Genomic DNA, 16,872 nt, shown 5'->3' on the forward strand with positions numbered 1-16,872 from the left:
CGCAGAGGAGACATGGGAAGATAAAAGAAGAACCTGCAAGCTCAAGGAGTGGAATAAGATATTGCATTTACTGCTGTGGGCTATTCATTCTTTTTCTTTTTTTTTTTTAATAACCCTCTTGGTAGAACAACCACATCCCATTTCACTCACACAGCCAATGCAGGAGAACACCATTACATCGGAGGCGATTTTATGAGAGATATGCATGATGACAAAAGGCTTACCGGGGCTTGTGTTTTGTGTCAAGAAGACAAAAACACCAATTTCTCCATCACATTTCTTTTATGCGCAAATCGTGTGCATACAACAAAGCACACCAAATGTTGATTGTAATCCGCAACCCTGTGTCCACGTGCTTGAGATCCAAAGTTTTTTTTATCCAGCTTTTGGATATCAAAAAGATCCCCCATGCGACACAGATTAGAAACCAACTGCCCTCAGACCAAGTTGGTTTACTCGTTTCAAAGAACACAATTTAAAATAGCTTATCGTATTGAGACCAAATAAATTATACAGCAACACGCCATTTACCACAAATCAGTTATTTAAAAGCCATTATTCGTCTATAAAGGGACAGTGTTTGCATTTGCAAGGCTTTTCCAGTAATTCTTTACATAACATGATCTGAGGGGAAATGAAAGCTAATGATTTGTTTACAAAAAAAAAAAAAACGGACCACTGCTCCCATTCTGATTGTTCAGAAATGTTCTCATTTTCACGTAATAAAAAAAAAAGGATGTATTACATTCAAGATGACCAATATCACCCGAGTTTAGCAGTTTTGTTTCAGACCAACTGCTTTCCTCAGCAGGCAACACAGGGTTTGCAAAGGAGACTACGTTGCGCCCTCTACTGTTCCCTTTCGTCACTGTTTCACAGTCAAGTTGTCCTCAGAGCTTAGTAACTATGTTCAAACTGATTAAACACCGTTGCTTACTGATCAGTTAAGGTGGAGTACAACCAACTTGTTTGAAATATCTCAATTTTGGAGTAGGTTGCTTAAGAACAAGACTATCTGAGTGGAACAGAGTGTCGTATTGTAGCTTTTAACTCTGAAAATGTGATTTCAAATGTGACTTTCAAATATAAATAACATGTCCAATACCTTCGGTTTACTACAGCAAGCACCTTTACTGCAAACATTCAAGACATTTTCCTAACATTCGGGTGTCTCTTTAGCTTGAGCATCTCAACAAATGGCTCAAAAGACATGGGAGGGGGGGGGCTCTCATTCAAACTATGTGCATCACTATAAACCCAAACTCTCACACACAAAGCTTTATGTGTCAGAATTGGTCTGCTGTTCAGTCATTTTTGCTTTCTTTGAGCCCTCTGCGCCGGGCTCCTGCTTCCTCTTCTGTCTCTTCTTCTGCCTTTCTTCTTGTCTGAACTGGTGCCTGTTGGGGAAAAAGCAAAAAATGTAACTGCCTTGAACAGTGAAGCTGATTAATTAAGCTGTATGGGTAAGGCACAACAGGGAAAAAAAATAAGTTTGATGGCCAATACCGAGTTTTATTTTGAGCAAACTTATGTCATAGAAAAGCCGTATCTTTGGAAGTTTGCTTGAATAAGAAGGAAAAATAAAACGCAAATTACTGTGTTTCTGCAATGCTTAATCACTAACCTGTCCTGTCCTGTCCTGTCCAACCAGTAGTAATAATAACGGGAGGAAATACCCTAGCCGTCAGCTCCTGGAGCTTGAAGATCACTTCCCAAAGCAACTCGCAGAAAGGAAATCTGTCTGCAGTGTACTTGCAGGATCTTTTCCATCTAATCTTAGATCTGTTCAGTTTGTGCAATAACACACATGAACGATAGTATGAGGTTTTACATCCATCTAAACTGAGCGTCTTGAGGTTGCTTGGGTTGAATTGATCCAAAAAACTAGACAGGAAAGTAAATTTCAAACGAACCTGAAAGATTTCCCCTCTACAACATTTGACTGTTAGAGCAATAGCAGAGTAAACTACTATAAATCAAGCCGGTGGGTTTTCATGCACACTAATGATCGCATACAAAAGTAGCTGCTATTACAGAAAAGTGTACCTGTCAAAAGTTTAGATCCAAGCAAAGATTTCTAATCCTTTTTTAAACTGCACACTAATCTTTCTGTCATGGGAGAGGCTACGCGTATCTCAACAGAAGTACCTTGGAGCTGTGACTGATTCAGAATTTTATTTCAAAGCTCAGGGTGACAAAGGTCGCCGACAGGGATCTATCTAATCTCTCAAATTTCAGGTGCATTGGAGATTAAATATCAACAGAGGCGGCTAATATGTACATGTACTCTATGGTAGTATCACATCATTTACTGCTGATCACATTTACAGTCATCTTCATTAAAGTGATACTCCGGAGTAGATTCAACCTGGGGTCATTTGAACCGTGATATCCAGCCAAGTAGCCCACCCGCAGTTTTTTCGATATTGGCTGAACATCAGCTGAGTTACTGAGTTATCCCGAATAGCTTCGTACTAGGGTTAATGGATCCTGGCAGTATCTCCAAAATTACTACACTAAAATCACATGCCATGACACCAAACTCCTACAGTAGTACAAATATGGTCTCTACTCACAAAACGATGCATTTGGAAGTTTGTACATAGTCCAGGAGTTTATTATTATCAACACAAGCCTGATAGCTTCTCTGCAGCTAAAGCTGCGTTAACGTCACTTCCTTGATCTGGGAGCTTCAAAGTAAGATGAGGGTTGATCTACTACTGCAGACAACAAAGCAAGGCTGCTCAATTTCTCCATTGATAAAATAATTTCACAACTCTACAACGTAAAAATTCATAAAAAATCATGTAGAATATAGCATATACTTTGTTGTCTACAGTAGTAGATCAACCCTCATCTTACTTTGAAGCTCCCAGCTCCAGAAGTGACGTCGACGCAGCTTTAGCTGCAGAGAAGCTATTAGGCTTGTGTTGATAATAATCAACTCCTGGACTATTTTCAAACTTCCAAATGCATCGCTTTGTGAGTACAGACCATATTTGTACTACTGTAGAAGTTTGGTGTCATGGCATGTGATTTTAGTGTGGTAATTTTGGAGATACTGCCAGGATCCATTAACCCTTGTACGAAGCTGTTCGGGATAACTCAGTAACTCAGCTGATGTTCAGCCAATATCGGAAAAACTGCGGGTGGGCTACTTGGCTGGATATCACGGTTCAAATGACCCCAGGTTGAATCTACTCCGGAGTATCACTTTAAGGTGCAATTTCCCTGTTAAACCCTGTTAATACCCTGCTGCACACACCCTGACATAGTACTGATGACCTGAAGTACAAGTGTGTGGAAATAAAATGAATCAGACTGAGTTTGAGGAATCTCGGCTTACAATAATTTTGCTGAGAAGACTTTTTTTTTTAACTGACCTTGACTGCCAGCGTCGACCACTGTTCCACACCCTACCAAAGGAGGGAAGCCAGTTGGCGTCCGTATGTGAGCTGTGATCGAAGTTAGCCCCCACTCTGTTTGGTGGAAGCTTCCTCAGCTTCTGCTGCTCCTCTGGTAAAAGACAAATACGCCCCTGTTAGTCACAGAGTTCTTTCTCCTTCTTTTCACAAGTCACTCTTGCCATAATCATTTCATCGGACCAAGTTGGATCAAGATCAGATAAATATGTCGTTTAGTTTTAGGATTTTTCCTTGTAGTTGCATCATGCATACGAAGCCATAAATTGAACGACAAGACGTTCTAGTAAACTTATACAAGCAATAAAACATTAGTGGTCGGGCTTTTTCCTCGTTCAAACTGTGCACATACTCTGTTTGAGGAAGTCTTGCAGTGATGGGCCGATCTGTGGCTGTGCTGCAGCTCCAGAGGACCCCTCCAGAGGATCGTCTTGGAGCCAAGGAGGGACGGCACCTACAACACAGAGCTCATAGCTATTAAAGAATCCACTTAAGCTTTGAAAAGTGGGCAAGAGCAATGGAAAAGAAAGGGTGATTTATCAATTCAATGTGTCTCTTGATACATTCTATGTTGCAAGACATTAAGACACTTAATTATAACAAAATCCCATCAAGGAGGTGTTTGGTTTATCCCCACTTTCACTCTTCAGCATGAGATGACAGCCCTAAACAAAACAGCCAGAGTCTGAAACACAGAAGATACTGATGCCAGTTTTACACTAGAAGTGCGTTTAGACGTCCTTTTTTTAAACATGGGTAACACCCACTAAATTAATGAATCCATTAATTCCCAGGGAACAAGTATGACACCAGTTGTTGGACAAGAATTTTTTCATACTTTTCTGAGATAATTAAGGCTAATTTATCGTATTGTTGTTGTCAGACTACGACATTTACAGTCAATAGATGGGTTTCTGTAAAGAAAAAGGGAGCTGTGCCCACCATAGAATCCTCATGGAAGATTAGCGTGTGCACCTGGCTGTTGTGTTCCCTTTTGTGCCAAGCCAGAGTTGTTGAGTCATTTAACAATTATCCAGACAGGGCCAAGATCTTTTTTGACACAACAATTAACTTGGAAAATGCTGCATAATAAAGAAAATTACTCAAAGCTAACATTGACATCATTTGGACTGCATTAATTATTCTGCAAAAATAAAAATTCTTACATGTATGCGTAAGTGTGCAAAGCATGTGTGGGTTCTGTACAGCATTCTACAGAGGACGCCCCAGATATAAAATAATAAGGAGCAGCTCGGCCACGGCCAGGCAGAGTTATCATATTCTTATGAAACGAAGCGTCAGACTCGCAGTAGCTTAGCAGTAACACATGATCACACAATAATCTCCAGGTTTCAACACAACACTGATAGGGAATTAAGACACATCAGGATCTAATTAAAAAAAACTTTAAAAAAAACTGGGAAGACACATTAATTTAAAAATCAAAATATGTCCTTGTATACTTTCCAAAGTTTTGCATTGTTCACCTAAATTTATAGTATATTTTCAGCCAACTTGTTTTTTTTATAACCCTTACAAAAAGGCACCTCACATTACCTGTATGAACATTTCCACTGCTCGCTGAATCCTGGAACAGAGGACGGAAAAAGTGATCTATTTTAGTGTATGTGAAAAAATATAAAACAAAGAAAATACTCATCATTCTATCTCTCTTAATGATAACCGTCTGGGTACCTGATAACCAATAAAAGTCAGGCCTTGTCCTGTAGGAGCCCACTGCACCTCAGCCATTGAGTCGACAAGGCTGCTGCCCTGATGTTGGCCTGATCCTTGAGGCTGAAACTGAGAGCTGTTCCAAAGGAGACAAAATGAGCTTCCCCAAAAAAGGAAGATTAAAAAAAAAACACTATGACAGATACTATGTAAAAAAAAAAAAAGGAATAATAACCATAAAGAAACAGTGTTACCTGAGAGAACCCTCTGCAGATGCATTGCTGTTGTTTGGTCCATTGGACAACTCCTGCTCTTCGTCGCGCTGGTATTGATTCAGGAAAAGCCAACAGTGGTTCACAGCGGAAAGTCTGACATCTAGCTGTGCTTCACTTTAGCTTGTATCACAGCAATCCTAACACACCACTTTGCTCTATATGTTAACGCAACCTTCCTCTCTTTGATTTAACTATAAAGCACAGCCTTTCACTTAAAAACTATAACTTTACGTCAAAACTGAACTCAGTTTTTACGGTTACCCCAATCAAATAAGATTATTTATTTTATTTCTGAGATATAATAATGAAAGCGATGAAATTCCTGAAGAAAGTTCAGGGACTCGCTGAATCAGACTGAGTTGTACGCTTATGAATTTTTTATCAACGGACTAGTTTAACTTGTAAACTTACCACTTACCGTGTTCCAGTCGTGTTTAATATCATTTTGCTTTTGTAAGCAGGAATCTTTGTAATTTCACTTTATTCAAATACAACTAAGCTTGATGAAGTGGACAATGGTTTTAAATTACGCAACAGAGCTCTGCTCAAATCATTTTACATTCAGGTTTGCTCTACTCTGATTAATTTAATATAAACGTAGCACTAATCTGTCTTCAGCCCAGTCTCAAAAGGAATTTCCAAGTGATTATTGTTGCTTGATATTCACAATTTTACATCTTACATTAAAAAAAAAGAAGAAGAAGAAGAAGAAAAAGAACACATCAAGGCCACAGCCATGGATACTGCCACTGCATCCTTGGAAAACAAACCTCTAAAAGAGACTGAAAGACCTCCTGACGGTGCTTTTCCCGGGCCCGGATAACGTCAGCTTCCTGCAAACCATGCAAAGATAAAACAGAAAGAAAAATATTACAATGAAAATATTTATCATCCTAAGGAGATATCATTCTGTAGGACACATCTGTCATATCCGTCCATTAGTTTGGTCTTGACTGAAAAAGCATTTGACTAGGATAAGGTCTATCAGATTTGCAGTATATCTGTGTTTCCATGAAGAGATTGTGTCCAAATTTAGCCAAAAAGCAGGTGTAAGCATGCCAGCTCACGGGTGCAATCTTTATTATCTAAATTATTTTTGCATTACCTGTTTAACGTACTCATCCTCCTTCTCGACAAAGGATTCCAACACTTTTGTGACCTCGGATTTAAATCTAGACAATAAAAAAGAAAAGAAAGAACATTACCAGCTGAGTAAATCTTTTATTTTCGACCCAAACCTTAATAATGATAACGCAGACTTTTAGGCCGGCCCACCTTTCAGTTTCCTCCTCTGTGATGATGACTCTGTCTCTCAACTTTGGGTCGGCTTTATTGTCCCACCAGAACTTGTGAGTGTTCTTCTTGTGTTCTGGACTGAAATCCAACACATTTTGAAGCAAAAGAAAAGCGTGTGAGATTTCTGTAACCTCACACAAGCAAAGCACAGTTGTTTGTAGGATTTTGCAGGGAAAACAAGTAAGCAAAATCCTTAAAATGTTCATTTTTCAAAAACGAATAACTCCTCTAAGAGGCCGACAGATATGTGCAAACCAGGCTAAAACATGTGTTGCAAGCAGAGATAGGTTACCACAATGCTTCCAGGCAAACCAAAGAACTAAAATAAAAGTCAACAACATAAAACCTACGTAGCCATGTGTTCCAACAGTCCTCCGTACAGCACGGTCATGTTGTCGTCTGTAACATTTCTTTCAACTTCAAGCCCGCAGCAGTAGCACCAGAATGTCTTCTTGTGCTGGGTGCAATCAAACTTTTCTACTTGGGGTTTTTTAAGGGTTCTGCGAGCTTCCTTCACCTGGGAGACATGAAACAGACAGAAAATGCAAAAAAATTGCACTTGTGTTAAAATTAAAACTAAAAAAAAGAAATCTAAGGCAATTGCCATTATTACCTTCATGAGTGTGTGTGTAATTTTGGGAGGGTGTTATTAGCAGTTATAAATTTAGATATATAAATAAACATAATAATTGTCAAATGTTACAGATGAAGGTGAAGGGCAAGAAAAAAAAAGGATGATACCAAGTGAAAATTGAATTGATATGAAACAAGAAAGTTAAAAAATTGGAGACATTGCGTCGCAAATGTACAGTCGAAGAAAACCACAAGCAGTAAACAAATTAAATTAATTATAATCTAAACCATAAAAACGATTGGTGTAAAACATAGAATAAATCAAATTAAAAAAAAAATTTAAATATATTTTTTTTGGATAAATTTGCGTTGAGGTGAAACACAAATCAACACTGAATGAAACGGTAACGTAACCAAAGCCGTAGCAAAACACCACGAAGCACCAACAAAACAATTAATAAAACAATAACAAACTGCACAAAATTTATATTAAAAATAAAAATTATTCCCCGTTGCTCTGCTTTATGAAACATAGTGGCTATGTGTGTAATGTTGGTTTTTAAAGCCTTTTTTTTTCCTGACGTATACCTGCTTTTGGTTTTGTCTGTTGTAGTTCAGAGCGATGCTAAAATATAGCCTACTCAGGCAACAGAATATTGAGAGGACTCCGTATTCCGTTTAATTAACATTGAATTATACATCTATTTGAATCAGAAAGTGCTACTGTATACGATGCGAATGACAAAACAGTAATGCATTACTATTATTTAATAGATAGGACACGCAAGATTATTGGGAGACCGATGGTTTGCGGCTAACGTTAGCGTGATCGTGTTCACCAACGTCGGAGATGTGAGCATAAAATACTGCAAATGTTACAATTATTATGAATCTGTAGACTTTAACGTGCTTACCTTTTCTAAAAATTTCAGAAGAACCACTCTAAGTCTGCTTTGATGATTTTTTTCGAAGATGTGTTTCTTTCCGGAGAACGTTGTTTGTCTGCAAATGGCGCAATAATGTGCACCCATTTAGATCCTGTGCAATTTGCCGAACGTATATTACAGATGAAATGCTAGAGCTAGAGCCGTACTCCTCAAATTTTATTTCTTCTTTTCTAAATTATTTATTCGGTAAACACTGACCAACATAGCAACATGACAAACAGGAAAGAATTCCGTTTCGAAATGTTTCCGTCTGGAAACAGAGGACCGGACCACATGAACTTCCTCTTTGTTAAGTTTCAGCATTACCGCCACCAACTGGTAGGGAGTGTGCAACATCTCCATAATTTTGCAGATGTTGGAGATTAACATAATTGCTATATATTTTTCTGGATTCGAGCAATCTTTTCCTGGTTTCCCACTTTTGCAAACTTTGTTATATAATTCCAATAAAGTATCCTTACAAGATTCACTGAGATGATTAACCATTATGTAACATACCTGATGACATTTTGATTTTTTTGAAAGCTCAGTTCAATTCTGTCTTTTTAGATGATAAATTTAGTAAATCGTTGGGTTTTTCCTCATTTCATTATTGCTCCTCATTTTCCTCTATTATAGCTTCCCTTCCTCTTTTCCCCTCTTGAGTAAGGTTTTTCTTAACTATAATTTTAACAAAAGTTGTTCAAAGTTGTTACAGGAACCAAAAACGTAACTCGTTGTCCTGGATGTCAGACACGAGTGCCAGGACCAATGCTTTCTCAGCAGAAATATTATTATTCACGTCCCCATTTACTAGTTTTATTTTTCTGACTTGTAGATTTATGTGCAACTTTGTAATGTTACTTAATACTACAGCATGTTCTGAAAGGTAGCTGTATACTCATCGATGCATGTACCTCTTTGACAGTGAGGAATCATTTATGGAGATACTTTAGAAAACGACTTCATTAGAAAGGATGTAGTTGAGAAGTACAAGCACCCCTTGCATCATCAGTACTTCCATCCAGGACGCAGCACCTGTGGAGGCTATCTCACTGAACTGGGGCTGGTAGACATGTGGTGTCCACATAGTGATACTGCTGCATGCTGCTTCTACCAACTCAGAGAAAGAGACAGACAAATCAAGCTCACCTTGAAAAAATACAGATTTTTGCTTGAAGTTCTGCTAACTTATTGACATATAATCATAGCGTGCGTTTAGGTTTCTCCTATGATGACTGCATGATACAGATGTGAACCACCATTATTTCTCCATCCACGGCGCTGTTACATCTGTGTTAAAAGCTATCTCATGAAACTGGAGGAAAGAAAATTAAGAGATTGAACAGTCACCCTTCGAAATGTCCAAAGCTGTTGTGGTGTCTGATACTTACCAGCTGTGGGAAGGAGTTCAGGAAACAGGGCGTCTCAAGGTAGGAAATACATAAAGTCGAACATCAAACATTTTGAGAATAACACACTCCCCATTAGTGCATCTAGGGGAGGCTCACCAGATATTTATACCTTATCTTCTGGCTATATGCCTGTGGACAGGACCGCGCAGCATCTGCAGGGTCACCAAATAGGGGAAGGTTTTTCCTTACTTAAGGGGAGAAACGTCCACAGTGAGACAGAGATTGCACAGACTTTTGGGCATTGAAGATCTCTCCAGATTTGATGCATCATTCTGTAATACTGCAATGGACCTGGTTGGCAATAAAAGGTTTTTTTGTTCGACCAAATCTGTGTCAGCAGAGTTCTTCCTGTACCATCTTACACATTGGCTGTTTGATGGCGACCATCCCTCGTACACCACACTGTGGCCTAAAAGAACACGATCAACTGTTGTCTAATCTTGCTCCGGGGCTATGGTAACACACCTGAGGGCCTGGTTTATGTTAAGATGCAAACAAAAGGAGCCTGTAAGAATTTTCAAAAACATTTCAATGCTCCTCTGATACTCCGCTTTTGAGTAAGATTGTAATCCACTACAGAAATCCATGCGCAGCACAAAACCCATGTATGATGCTGAACGGGCAGAACACAAAAGGTGGAGAGAAAAGTTATATTTCTTTATGAAAATTCTCTAGAGGAAATACTTGACTCACACTAATTAGCCACATATTTCATTTTGATTTCTCGAGTTCCATGAATTATTTTTGTGTTATTCTTTAGTCATCTTTGTTCACTGACACTGTAAAGGCAGGTACCCTCCATTTCTATTGCTAAGAAGTGATAGATTTGATTGTGATTGTGTGTTCTGTTTGCTGCTTACTCTGACAATGATTCATTTCTAGCCGGATTTTTTGACTTATATACAACTTTATGAATACTTAGAAAGCACTAAATTCGATTTGATAGGTTTTGTGTGTGTACTTTAAACTTTAGAGAAATGTACACACAGAAACTTTTGCTCATACAAACCGGTCAGTAATATAGTATCTTTTTCTTTTCTTTTCATAAACCTCCACCTCAATGCAGCAAGAGTTTTTAGTTTTTGCTGGCACTAATTCTACATTCCCAAACAACAGGAAAACAAGACTTTTTGGAAGTGATCTGTGTAAAGTTCTCTCTAGCCCACGTGTGTATCGTAGCTTTTACCAAATTGTGTCCAAAGTTGTAGGGAAGAGAAAATAACAGGAAGTCACCGTGAAAAGCTCAAAAGAGTAATTTGTTCATCATCACCAAATGAAAGCGGAACTATATGAGAACTTACTTTTAATGTCGGATCTCTTGAGTGTGACACACTGCGGCTGTAAACAAACAAAAAAAAAGAGGAATAACCACGTCGCCACTGTTGAGTCATGGATGGCTATTTCAGTTGTGAAGAGGCAACGATGTCTTCCGTTAAGTGTTTAAAACAGTTTGTCAACGAGCGACTAACTGCTGCGGCAGACGAGATAGTGAAGGTCTTTGAAAGGACTATCGTCGATTATGAGAATGAGATCAACCGCCAGCGCAAACTGCTCACCATCATCTGGGAGCCTCAAGTAAAGTTACACAGGACAGGTTTGGAAAAGCTCGCTCGTCTTTAAAAACATAAAGTCAACTTGTGCTGGGTCTCCACCGTTCAAAACCTGACTTTTTTGGATCATGGCAGATGTGAATTTAGATTTAAATTAGATTTAATCTGATCCGTCATGACGCTGTGACCACCTGCCCTCCTCGTGTAGTTAAACGAGCTCTGACCAGGCAGGACGTGGACAAAGAACAAAAGAAGGGTGTACTGGGGTGTTTGATACCAGGATGTCAGCTATAGATCATTTTTAGTGGGCTGTGGGGTCAGGTCTTCTTCTCCCAGTTCGCAGTAAATAAGATTCAAGTCAGGAATGCAGAGGTGTATATGAAAGTATGATTTTGTTACGTTACAGCTCGTCAGGTAGACATTACAGTTACTGTCTGACACAACATCAAAAGGGCCCAGATGTAACAATATGTACTTCTATTCACAGGCTCTAGAAGGAGTTTAATTTCGGTTCAGAGTGGGGAATTTTAAAAACGAAACCCTGAGGAGATATCCTAACAAAACAAAAGAAGAAAAACAGTTACATAATTTCTAAATACATGGGGGTGGTACTGGAAAATGCCAACATAGTTACGGTGTACAGAAAGGGACAGAGCCGTCTCTTCAATGCTTGCAGGGACATGTTGAAAATGGTGAAAATGGCCAGTTCTGTGATAGGCAGGGAGCTGGACCCCCTCAGAACTGTGGTGGAGTAGCGGATGAGGAGGAAGTTATATTCTTTGATGGTGAACAATAAACACCCCCTCCACAGCATCCTGGCAGGACCGAGGAGCAGCTGCACTGAGAGGCTCGTCTCACAGTCTTCATTGTGTGCACAGTTGATTTTAAGATAAAACTCACAAAGGCAGTCTCAGCACTGTAGATGGAGTACAGTGCAGAACTGAGAGCTGCAGGTGTCACAGTCATGAGTAAACTTCTCATGAGGAAGATGATGAAGTTAAACTTCATAAGGAAGTGAAACGGTGTTTTCAAACTTTTAGTGCCGTACACAGGAACCAGTCATTATCGGTAATGGAATTCTTGGACTATCTCAAATATTGCACGTCATAGAAACAAAAAAAATGCACTTAAATAACATTTAGTTAAAATATAAAGGAAAAGATAAAACTGTTGAAAAATAAAAAGAATAAAAAATCTAATAGAATATAGGAGTAACAATGTATAAATACAGAAGTAGAATGAATATATAACGTAGCAGGATGAATCAGAAAACACAAAACGCTGCTGACTGCAGTGCAGGGGGTGTGGTGTACATGTACAATGTGATTATAAAAAACCCAAAAAAATAAACGAACTGTACATCACTGTTTCTCACGCTGCTTGTCACTCTTTCTAACTCTCTGACTTTTCCTTGCAAGGAAAAATACGCAGACAGTTAGCTTCTTGTCTTCACTTCACTCTCAATATTAATTTGTCCCCAAGTGTTGAATAAAATCAGATTTAAAAACAACGGTTTAAGTTAAATATGGAAGGGAAGGCAAATTTGCCTGTGGCGTAACTCTGCATACATTCACATATTAAAGCTACTTGTATTTAACAACTACTTTTCTCTGACATCCTACTTATGTCACCTACTTTTTTTTTTTCTCTCACTTTCCCTTACAGAACTCCCACAACAAAACTTCTTCAAGGTGAAGGATGTCCAAACCGAACAGCAGCTCTGTGTCCAGGACAGGAACTCTAGTTTGGACCAAAAGGACTCGGTGTATGGACAGATTGAAGACGAACACGGGGAAGTCTGCACCAGTCAGGACAAAGAGCAGCTTGTCCTGAAACAAGAGACTGATAGCTTTTTGCTGACTCTTACTTGTGCTGAAGGTGATCGCTGTGGAGATCAAATTCTATGTTTGAATCCCGTCGAGGCTCTGAGTTTCTCAGGAGAGGAGTCCATAGACACCATATCGGGGAAAAGTTCTGAGGTACCAGAACCCAGCTCGGGACCAACTGGAAATGAAGAAACAAAGCTACAGAAAAGACGTCAGAAAAGCGTCGCTGAACACGATCCTATCACGCTGAGGACTCCCTTTTGTACTCGCACGGGTAAAACGTGCGAGTTTAGATGTGACACCTGCGGGAAAGCATTCCCGTTTAAGTCTAAACTGATCAGACACCAGATAATCCACACGGGAGTGAAGCCTTATTGTTGCGCCATCTGCGGTAAAAGATTCAACCAAAAATCAATCTTGAAGGTCCATGAAAGAATCCACACCGGCGAGAAGCCGTATTCTTGTGACATCTGCGGGAAAAGATTCAATCAAAAATCCATACTGAACGTTCACAAAAGAACCCACTCGATCGAGAGGCCGTACTCCTGCGATATCTGTGGAAAAAGATTCAATCAGAAATCCAAACTGGAGTCTCATTTAATGTGGCACCCGGGTGAGAACCACACGTGACAAATGTGCCGGCAGTTAGTCGAGCTCGTCGGTTTCTAATGCTCCTCTGTTTGTTTGTTTTTTCTTGAAGCCTCTAAATGAAATTTTTTAAAAGGATTGCATTGATGGACCAATCTCAGGCCATCACATTAAGCTTTTTGAGCCACTCTCCTTTATCTGCCGTTTTTGTCAGATGTTTACACAAAGCTGTTCTTTGTCAAGGGACAAACATTATTGTTTTTTGTAGTTTCATCTATCCAGTGCTATAAAAAAGATAGCTGTATCTGCACAGCTTCAACATTGTTACAGATGTCAGGGCAGGAGGAATCTTAACCAGAGTTAAACTTAAGTGAAAAGTTTAGATAGCTGTTGGTAAAAAAAACAAAACAAAGAAATTACGGTTTAAAGATTGCAATTATGCCAGTTGAGTTGATCTTTAAACATTCAACTAATTTTTAAAGTTGTGGCCAAGTCGTGCTGATTTTTTTTTTTTTTATTGTTCACATGTAGTTTTTAGGCTTTTATTCCCCCACAAACTTAGTCAACCATAGGTGGTTGGAATCACACTGCAGGTTTGAGATTTTCAATCTCGCAGCACAAGAACATCACATTGATCTGTGAGCTGTGAATGCAGTCTGTGTGTAAACCATTAATGTCAAGACCTGAATCTCAATTCTCTTCTTAGGTTTTTACTGACGAGTTATTTATCCAATGTGGAATCTTCCAGAAGGTAGTCTGAACAGTAGAGTGTTTAAGAAAGCTTGAGAGAGGGAGATAAATTTGAGTGGGGTAGAAATCTAGGGACTGAACGGCGGGTAATTTACATCTGTTTACCATCGCACAAAGTTGTTTTCTGTCAAGTATAGTCACGTGTTTTTCTGTTGCTTCTCCTTCCAGAGCGATATGTCTGTAAGGAGGAAGATGTTTTCACCGAACAGCAGATCTGTAACCAGGAGTGGAATTACAGTTTGGGCCAAGAGGACTTTGAGTCTCCACAAATTAAAGAGGAACAGGAGGACCTCTTCACCAGTCAGGACAACGAGCAGTGTGGGCTGAAACAGGAGTCTGACACATTTATGCCGACTTTTCTGTGCAACAAAGGTGATCACAGCGGTGCTCAAACCTTCTACGCGGATCCTGTTGGATTCCGGAGCGCGTCGGGGGAGGGGTCCACACCCAACTCATCGGACTGTAAAGGAGGCAAGCAAGCAGAAAAGAGACGCCACAAAAGCGGTCATGTATATCACCCCATCCCGTTGAAGACTCCCTTTAATTCTTACATTTCCAAAAAGTGTGAGTATAAATGTGACACCTGTGGGAAAGTATTTCGGTTTAAGTCCAGACTGATTCGACACCTGAGGATCCACACAGGAGTGAGGCCATACCGGTGTCACATCTGTGGTAAAAGATTCAATCAGAAATCCATATTGCAAGTTCATCAAAGAATCCACACGGGCGAGAGGCCGTATCCGTGTGACATCTGCGGTAAAAGATTCAATCAGACCTCGATACTGAACGTTCACAGAAGAATCCACACGGGCGAGAGGCCGTATCCTTGTGAAATCTGCGGCAAAAGATTCACTCAGAAATCAATACTGAACGGCCATAGAATAATCCACACAAGCGAGAGACCATACTCTTGCAAAACCTGTGGCAAATGTCTTAGGAGTCAGTCAAGCTTGTTGGTTCACATGAAAACGCACACAGATGAGGGGGGGTATTCTTGTGACATGTGGGAGAGATTTCAGACTTAGCTGTTCCTCGAAACTCTGCGCGAGAGCCCTACTGGTGAGAACCCCTGCATTCATCCAACATGCAGTGAACTGTTTGCTAACCTGTAAATATTGAATAAGTCTCATTGCCTGGAGCAGAAGCTACTTTTCCGCATTTCCTTTGTAAAGGAATGTACATCTGATTTAGGACACGCACTGTAGCCTTACCTGAATGTATAAATGAAATACCCCGATACTAACTGCAGATTACTCTATCAGCTTTATATTAGAAAGTTTCCATCATTTCTGATTGTCTGTGGGAATAGAGAAGTCGTGGGGAGCAAGTGTGCTATCTGCGGACATTTGATGGCTCCACTTGTTTCTGTATACGCATTTGTTCCTGCCTTGGATGCTTCTAAACACGTAGCAAAGATGTTATAAAAAAAAAAACGTTTTTTCCTATCGATGAGTCGCCCACCATTGTCATTATGCAGCAAACAAATCACTTCGATTTCTGCTGTGCTCATGTTAGATTTAGGTCCAGTATTTTCATTTGTGACTGTGGGGTGAAAGTACAGGTCACTGGCTTCTCCCGTAGGAGTGCACGGACTGAAGACCTGCTGCTAGCTAACTAAAGGTGTGGGCTGCTGGCGGCAAATAGGAAAGGGATACGCTAAAGATTGACCATCTGCCGCTAAATTCTTCGTTTGGGAGAGCGCACAAAGAAAGGGAGAAATAAACACATGCCAAAGTTTTTGCTAATATGTTGCCAAGATGTTATCAAATCCTGGAAGAAAAGCCTGGACTACAAGGTGGCTTTTTTTGGTGTTTTAAGAGCAGTGTCTTTGATGTGAGAATTTGGATTTGTTGACACTGTAGATGCACTGAAGGCAGAGCAACCCCCCTCCAAAAAAAAAAGCTAATGTGTTTTTTTTTTTTTTTCCAGTGTGTCATCTCATGTACAAACTAACTCCCCCGGAGTATTTCCTGCTGTGAAAATGCTCAACTGTAACGTGCGTGAAAAGCATTTGCGAGCAATGTCCGAACCCGAACCCCTGGATTTTGTCTGGGCTTCTCTGTGTTCACGTGAAACGACTTGTAATTGTGATTCATCTTAAATCAATCATGTAGCCTTGCAGACGTGGACACTTTCACTGTACTGAAGTGGTGTGCACACACGTAATTAGAGCTCAAGCTTAAAAATGTTACCTTTGATGAAGACTAAATAAGACTAATCAGGAGAAATAATCAAGCTAAAACCTCTGTTTAGGAGAGTTCTCAAGCTTGAATTGAAATAGTTTTGCTACATATACATCAATGCATCAAAATTAATGATGTTTTCTAATATGTAGATGGCATAATATGAGGGCTGCGTATATTGCTTAATTAATTCTCCATATGGGTATATACTTATATTTCTGTTGATTATGTATACTGTGTAACAATTGCATCATGTAAATGTCGGGAAAAATAGAAGAAGATTGTCATCTGAATGGAGTTTGTATTTGGACTGCTTCTTTTTTTTTTTTTTTTTTTTTTTTTTTTTTTTTTTTTACACTACATCATTTATGAAGGGATTGTAAACTCTGATGTT

General features: G+C 39.5%; 2 protein-coding genes across 4 annotated transcripts; one reads left to right on the forward strand and one right to left on the reverse strand.

Moving 5' to 3' along the window:
- Positions 1 to 3,782: 3,782 nt before the first annotated feature.
- cenatac (centrosomal AT-AC splicing factor) lies at positions 3,783 to 8,414 on the reverse strand. 3 transcript variants are annotated; one of them, XM_075467502.1, is made up of 9 exons: positions 8,155 to 8,414; positions 7,018 to 7,184; positions 6,647 to 6,745; positions 6,477 to 6,543; positions 6,116 to 6,204; positions 5,351 to 5,418; positions 5,118 to 5,232; positions 4,980 to 5,010; positions 3,825 to 3,876 (listed from the first exon to the last, which is right to left on the reverse strand). In XM_075467502.1, the coding sequence occupies exons 1-7, from the start codon at positions 8,269 to 8,271 to the stop codon at positions 5,135 to 5,137; spliced, it is 705 nt and encodes a 234-aa protein (XP_075323617.1). In that variant the 5' UTR covers positions 8,272 to 8,414; the 3' UTR covers positions 3,825 to 3,876; positions 4,980 to 5,010; positions 5,118 to 5,134. The 3 variants fall into 3 exon arrangements, with proteins under 3 accessions (XP_075323615.1, XP_075323617.1, XP_075323616.1); XM_075467500.1 differs by having other exon boundaries at positions 3,783 to 5,010; positions 6,142 to 6,204; XM_075467501.1 differs by lacking the exon at positions 3,825 to 3,876 and having other exon boundaries at positions 4,932 to 5,010.
- A 2,493-nt stretch (positions 8,415 to 10,907) lies between these two features.
- LOC142382055 (uncharacterized) lies at positions 10,908 to 16,803 on the forward strand. The gene is made up of 3 exons (XM_075467503.1): positions 10,908 to 11,175; positions 12,797 to 13,570; positions 14,464 to 16,803. Exons 1-3 carry the CDS (start codon positions 10,971 to 10,973, stop codon positions 15,318 to 15,320), a joined length of 1,836 nt encoding a protein of 611 aa, XP_075323618.1. The 5' UTR covers positions 10,908 to 10,970; the 3' UTR covers positions 15,321 to 16,803.
- The last annotated feature ends 69 nt before the right edge of the window (positions 16,804 to 16,872 follow it).

The sequence above is a fragment of the Odontesthes bonariensis genome, chromosome 6 (assembly GCF_027942865.1).
Source record: "Odontesthes bonariensis isolate fOdoBon6 chromosome 6, fOdoBon6.hap1, whole genome shotgun sequence".
NCBI lineage: Eukaryota > Metazoa > Chordata > Actinopteri > Atheriniformes > Atherinopsidae > Odontesthes > Odontesthes bonariensis.